At 42.9% G+C, this 6,826-nt stretch overlaps 1 protein-coding gene across 1 annotated transcript; it reads left to right on the top strand.

Moving 5' to 3' along the window:
* Positions 1-897: 897 nt before the first annotated feature.
* Positions 898-4,697, top strand: Npvf (neuropeptide VF precursor). The gene is made up of 3 exons (XM_055611840.1): positions 898-1,071; positions 2,640-3,016; positions 4,448-4,697. The coding sequence occupies exons 1-3, from the start codon at positions 934-936 to the stop codon at positions 4,497-4,499; spliced, it is 567 nt and encodes a 188-aa protein (XP_055467815.1). The 5' UTR covers positions 898-933; the 3' UTR covers positions 4,500-4,697.
* The last annotated feature ends 2,129 nt before the right edge of the window (positions 4,698-6,826 follow it).

The raw sequence follows: 6,826 nt of genomic DNA, 5'->3' as shown, positions 1-6,826 counted from the left end.
GTCTAGCAATAAGGCAGCCGCTCCAAAAGAAAGTCACTGTGGCATTTCTGCAAAGGCACGTTTATTTCTATAAATTCTCTTTTAATGCCATGCTGTCGGTATGCCTGTGGCAAGGTGATTACGTAAATAATATGGGCTCTAGGAGCAACACACTGAGCATGCGTGACTGCGTCATCCCTGCTAGGTGTCTTAACTTAGGGGTTTTGAGCAGGAAGGTAGGATGTGGCGTCTTTCATAGAAATAAAATCCTGTGATTTATACACATTTGCCAAATCAGACCCTTCGGGCAGATAACAGAGGCTGAAGTGCAACCTGGACCAGCTCCTGGACATTTTCTCTGCCGCTCATCCTCCACGTAACGGCTGACATTTACTCTTGGAGCTTTGTAAAATCCGAACAACATTTCCAAAATCAATTAATTCATGGCGTTTTGTTGCGGTACTACGTGACTTATAATTTTTTTCACATTCTTAATTTTGTTTGACATTTTGAAAATATTATGCGTAACTCTTTTATCTGAATTTTTTTTAAAACCCAGCTAGTGTGTATTGAATCTTTTTTTTTTTAAGCTTCTCTCAAAAACTAACAAAAGCACCAAAAACAAATGACTTCTTGTTTAAGCTAGGAGAAATAAAACATCCTGTTTGTTTGGAATCTTAATGACTGTTGCCCCAATCTTATCTAATTAGGACAGCCTTCATAATGAGGAAAATTCTTTTCAAAGTCAATGGGTTTGCAAATACAAACATTACTGTCCCTCCAGAATGAATTAAGCACATTCCAAACATGCATATTTTGGTTACACACTCTTAATTAATATTACTACTAAAATATGTGGAATTTATCTGTTACAGTATAAAACCATGAGTTCCCTCCTCATAGACCCATAGACACCAGGCTGAACATAGTAACTCAGTTTTGGACTTAGACAAAATGGAAATTATTTCATCAAAACGATTCATTTTGTTGGCTTTAGTAACTTCAAGCTTATTAACATCAAACATCTTTTGTACAGATGAATTAATGATGCCCCATTTTCACAGCAAAGAAAGTGATGGTAAATATTCCCAGGTAAGTTTTAAAACCTACCTAGTATAACTGACATTCTATACATACACACTAATACAACTGCCATTCTACACATACACACTAATATAACTGACATTCTATACGTACACACTAATATAACTGCCATCCTACTTATACACACTTATATATCTGACATTCTATACATATACACTAATATAACTGACAAGCTATATGTACACACTAATGTAACTGACATTCTATACGTACACACTAATATAACTGACATCCTACTTATACACACTTATATACCTGACATCCTATACATATACACTAATATAAATGACATTCCATACATATACTCACGCACATACACTATTTGTCCTGAATCTAATTCTTTTGTAAAGAATAAGTAAATTCATACTTTCTTTTCTTTTGGATTTTGGTTTTCTGTCACACTTTGGCTTTTCTGTGACAATAGATGATGTCACTTTGTAAAATTTAGCACAGTGGCAATCAACCTGGCCTCTCTAATGACACCCATACTGCACCCTGTGTGTAATATTTAGCAAGTAAAAGGTGAGTTGATATGTACCAATTGACTCCAAAGTGCATGCTTGAAGTAACAAGATACAGAAATAACATCTGGATACACTTCAGCTGGAAGCTTGCGTGACAGATACAGCATTTGTATTTTTCTCTTAGCAATTGCGAGCTGTTAAAGATTGTGGTATCTTTAAATGCTGGTAAGATGTTCATCCCTACATCAGAGAACTACAAGTTATGTTTATTCTCTGTGTTTATATGTTCTGCAAAGTTTCTGGTTAGTATGTATCCCTCATTGATAATGAGAAAAGAATCATCTAATTGTTTTTGCATGTTGACCAATGTTTAGGGTAGAACCAAACCTAAATATTCACTGCACTTTATGAATGTGGCTCCTATGGAGTCGGACTGTTGGAGGTACAGTACCTCACAGACCAACATTGGCTCTTCAGTAAAAATGTAATTTGTAGCCTAGTTAAAGTGCAACTAGTTTTTTGAAATATGTTTTTAGAGTGGAACTGTTTCTATGAGGGCATAAAAAACTCAATGGGACTGCCCAGAACCATACACAGAACAGGCTGGCTCCAATTCTGAGTGCTACTTGGTAAAGGGGAGAAGCAAAATGATGGAGGGAGGCATGGGAGGGATGGGAAGGCATGCAGAGGGAATGGAAGTTTCCTCTAAAGGCATAATACAAGCATATAAAAATAGTCCATAAACAATATGAATCAAAAACCTGAAAGAGAATAACTGTAATGAAATAAACTTTTGCCTCATTTCAATACTTCATTATATCCCTGCTGTTTGAACATACTGCTGCACTCACTATATATATTTTTTATTAATATTTTATAGTTGTCTTATAATAGTCAAGGGACAGAGAAACTAGATTGCTTTAAGAAGCTTAATACAAATTATTTATTTAAAAATTTTGCATATAGGAACACAAACTTTGTTTATAGCTAAAGCAAGTCTGTAGATTAAAGTCTGGATTTAAGTTAATTTAGGGTTTAAATCTATGGCTTGTAATAATAATAAATTATTTTAATTGTTGTTTCTAATTATAGCCCAAAGAAATCCCAAAAGAGGAAAAGGAAAGAAGTGTCAGTTTTCAAGAACTAAAAGACTGGGGTGCAAAGAATGTTATTAAGATGGGTCCAGCCCCCGCCAACAAAGTGCCACACTCAGCAGCCAACCTTCCCCTGAGATTTGGGAGAACCACAGAAGAGGAAAAGAGCCCCAGGGCACAGGCCAACATGGTGGCAGGGACTGTGAGCCGTGTTCCCAGCCTACCCCAAAGGTTTGGAAGAACAGCCAGAAGCACCCCCAAGACAATGAGTGGTTTGCTCCAGAGATCCTTGTATTCCTTGGCTGCCAGTGAGTTGCTCTACGCCATGACCTGCCAACATGAAGAAATCCAGGGTCCTGGGCAAAGGCAACCAAGGTAAGTGTAGGAAAGATGGTCAGCTGCGTGGGCAGAGAATTAAAAAAATGTGTATCCCATACTGTCAAACTGGACTGCTAAGAAAGCTGGCTTCTCAGAAGGACGGGGGCAACGTCACAGTAAATAAGCACCTGTACATTCAGATCTCTTCAAGGATGGGTGTGATAAGAGCAAGCCACCCACGTGGCCATTGTTCAATGTTCCATCCCTCTAAAATAAACATGCCACATGAGAGGATTGTTCATCAGTTTAGACCACATCACCATCTCAAACACATGGCAAATTCAGGGATTTTATTTCCCCCCCAACAATTTTTTGGGGGTGGTGTGGGAGATGGAATGTGGGCCTTATGCAGGCTAGGCAGGTCTTTTACCACGGTCAAGCTACCATTCAACTTTTAACCAGAGTTTTCTTCACCTTGTTTTGTAAATAAATCCTTCCTACATCCATTCTTAGTATTAATTAACAAGTACTTACTAGTGTCGGCTACTACGTAAGATTAGAAAATGTTATTCCTAGGAGAAACAATAGATTAACTAAAATTCCTAACTTTGGTTACAGGCTACCCAAGAAACTTGCTACCATCTGACTTGTAGGTTAGGATCTGTTACCTTTAACAGACTTTAATTTCTCTAAGTCCCATCACTTTATCCACTGCCACATCGTTAGGACCTAGACCTGTGACTTCCCCATAAGTCCTGGGTATTTGAGAGAGTGAATGACTGTTATACGAGAGACAGTAATAATATCCTACAGAGGGTGCACCCATGGGAGGGAGCCCAGGGCTATTTCCTTGGGAGGGCAGCTGGACTCTTAACAGACAGAGCCTATGAGGAGGAGGGAGGCCATGTCCAGACTAAAGGCTGAGGGAGAGAAAAGGCACTGAAGTGAGGCAAGCCATGGAGAACTGAGGTCCCCCTTGCAGGAGCAAGAACAAGTAAAGAACTCAGGATGAGGGCAGAGGGAAGAGGATAAACAAAACGCAGATGAATGGGGACCAGGCATGGGTTTAGGCCTCAGTCATCTGGAGATGGAGAGTTGCTGTCATTTTTGTTGAGGCCCTAGGGTGTATATATTATATAATACATATATATACAGGGTAGCCTTGCACAACTGAATCAATGGTGTCCACCACAAGGTCACAATCCGGCAGAATCTCATTTGTTTCAACCCAATTCAGCTAAAGTATAACTAAGTAATTACAAAGATGAATTTTTTTTTTGAGACATCATCTCACTCTGTAGATCTGGCTGGCCTTCAACTGTCTCTGTGGACCAGGCAGGGCTCAAACTCACAGAAGTCCTCCTGCCTCTGTCTCCCAACTGCTGAGACGAAGGCTATGTCCTTCCACACCCTGGGTGGGTCGTATCTTTATGTATTTTGGCTTGCTAGTGCTCTGATAGATGAGAACACTGTTCTGTTACATTGAAGGAGACAGACATTCTCGGAAACAGATGATGCGGAAGGGAAACAAGAACAATAGGAAACCTCGAACCCGTCCTTCAAGATGCTATGAAGCTGTGACTGTAGTCTAAACGGCTCTGTGGTGTTGATAAGGAAGAGCACTGATGAGAGCAATTCTCCTGTCAGCATAGACTATGTCAACGTTTGTCAAACAAGGTCAAGAATACTTGTAATGTAAAGTTGAAGTACGTTTTGTCAGAATAAAACAACACTGTAAATAAAGACACTTCTGTCTAATGGGAGAGAGGAGGAAGGGAGGGAGGAAGGGAGGGAAGGAGGGAGGAGAGGAGAGGGAAAAAGGGAGAGAGAAAGGGAGGGAGGGAGAGAGAGAGGGAGGGAGGGAGAGAGGGAGGGAGGGAGGGAGAGAGGGAGGGAGGGAGGAAGGAAAAGAGAAACTGAAGCCATATGACTATACACTGTAAAACCATGAACATGTCCATCCTCCGACACCCCTACCCAGCACTGAGCACCCCCTGCCCCTGTCTCACAGGCAGGTTTGGGGGAGCCTGCCTCCCCAGCTCCCAGCTCCACCTCCAGCTCAACCATCTGGGATTATGGGGATGGAGCTGGGGCGGGGTGTTCTATAATTTATTTGGTGAATAAAAACCTCCCAAAGGTGCAGATCCTAGGCTCCCAGCCAGCTCCTGTTTTCCCATGATGCTATGAGGCCCGGCTAGGACCCACCTGGGCAGAACCTCTGCCTAGCACCTTATAAGTCTAATAGGCAAAACACCCTCAGGTCTGCTGAGCCCCTTGTGCCTTTTGGGTTGCATTTCCAGCAATGTGGATGAGAGGAGCTTAGGTCCACAAAGTAAGTCCTATTGTAAAGAAAATAAAAGAGGGAAACCCCCCTCCATGCACACACAAAGTCTGTATAAAGCCATATCTGTAATACACGGCGGTTCTTCCTGTATGTCACAACGAAATTTCCCGATTAGATGTACACACACAATCATGTGCTCAGCTACAGTTGCTTAAAAAAATTAAATAGATGTGTGGCCTGACAGATAGCAAGGTGAAAGCTGATTGACAAGTGGACCAGGGTAACATGGCTACTTGTGAAGGTGGTTTAAAAGATTTCCCTTCTCCACGTCACCGTCACCGTTAGTGAACAGATTAGAATTTAAAGCCCAACTCCTCTCTGTGTAATTTTACAAGACAAAGGAAACCCTGAGTTCAAAGAGGGGCGGAAGAGAGAGCACTAAGAGCAGACCATTTCATGCCTCTTGTATCTATATTCAGAAACTTGCCTGTCATGCATCCCTTTGTGTCCTCATGTAAAATTTTAAGGCTTTGATTTGGTGGAAAACCATCTGGCCACTCCTCAGCTAACAACTTCTAAATGCAGCGGAACCAAAAACAAATGCATGGTGAGCCAACCTTAGTCCTGAGAATATGAAACCCTTCATCAGCTGTAACAGGCTTACTGAGCAGCTCCAACTCCACAAGGGACCCACAGGAAATGATTTCTTTTTCTCCCACTCCGCTGGGCCTGGTGACTCTCCCTCTCCTGCTGGGTAGAGCTCCAGAAACAATACCCTGGACAGATGCCATAACTTCCTTGGTCACTGCTTGATATTAAAAAATTCTGTAAAGTCCGGGTGAAGACTCCAACCTCAGATCCAAGGCAAACTGTTCGGTCCCTCACCACTGGCTAGCCTACAGACCGGAAGATCCGCAGCAGGAACAGAACGATTCTCTCTTTTCTCAGCCTTGCCTGCAAACCTCCGCGGTGGCTGGCGGGAGGGAAAATGGCAATGGAGAAAGCAGTCCTCCCCCTTCTCCAGAGTGTCCAGGTGGGCAGAGCATGAGGGGAACTGTACACGCTGCTCATACAGCCTGTCTGATGTTGCCGCTTCTCCCGGTGAATTACAGGCTTTCAAGCTGCCTGGACCTACCTGTCGCTCACTCTCTCCCTGCTACTTCCTCCATGTTCTCCCTGGACCCATCCTATTGCCCGAAAGAAAGGCTCAGCTACCTTTCCAGTAACCGCTTGGGGTATAAACAAGATATCCAGCCCATGAACAAGCTTAAACTATCCAGACCCTAGCGCTTGGCTTCCAGAGAGCTGCGACAGGTCCATGGCCAGTCTTCAAGTCCACTGGCCCTTGCCGCTCCCGCCCCAGAGTAGTTTCATGAACCTGTGACCTGTGCAGTCCCACAGGGCCAGGCTCGATGCTAAAGTATGGGGAGGATTTGAATGGGATCCTCAGGGACTGGGGTTAGAGGTTCGGTCCCCCGTTGTGACAGTATGAGAGGTGAGCACAGGAGGAAGTTTATGGGTCACTGGGACTACCACACACAAACGGGACTCCAGAGTGAGTTTTTATGACCTTAGGTCACACA

This window comes from Psammomys obesus, unplaced genomic scaffold (assembly GCF_907164565.1).
Source record: "Psammomys obesus unplaced genomic scaffold, mPsaObe1.curated_primary_1811, whole genome shotgun sequence".
In the NCBI taxonomy this organism is placed as follows: domain Eukaryota; kingdom Metazoa; phylum Chordata; class Mammalia; order Rodentia; family Muridae; genus Psammomys; species Psammomys obesus.
This window is presented reverse-complemented; position numbering and strand designations above follow the sequence as displayed.

Excerpts from the sequence above, each read along its gene's own strand:
- Npvf (XM_055611840.1), top strand. The coding sequence starts at position 934 with ATGGAAATTATTTCATCAAAACGATTCATTTTGTTGGCTTTAGTAACT. Across the intron at positions 1,072-2,639 it reads GTGATGGTAAATATTCCCAG|CCCAAAGAAATCCCAAAAGA; the intron begins GTAAGTTTTAAA and ends TTCTAATTATAG. Across the intron at positions 3,017-4,447 it reads CCTGGGCAAAGGCAACCAAG|GAGACAGACATTCTCGGAAA; the intron begins GTAAGTGTAGGA and ends GTTACATTGAAG.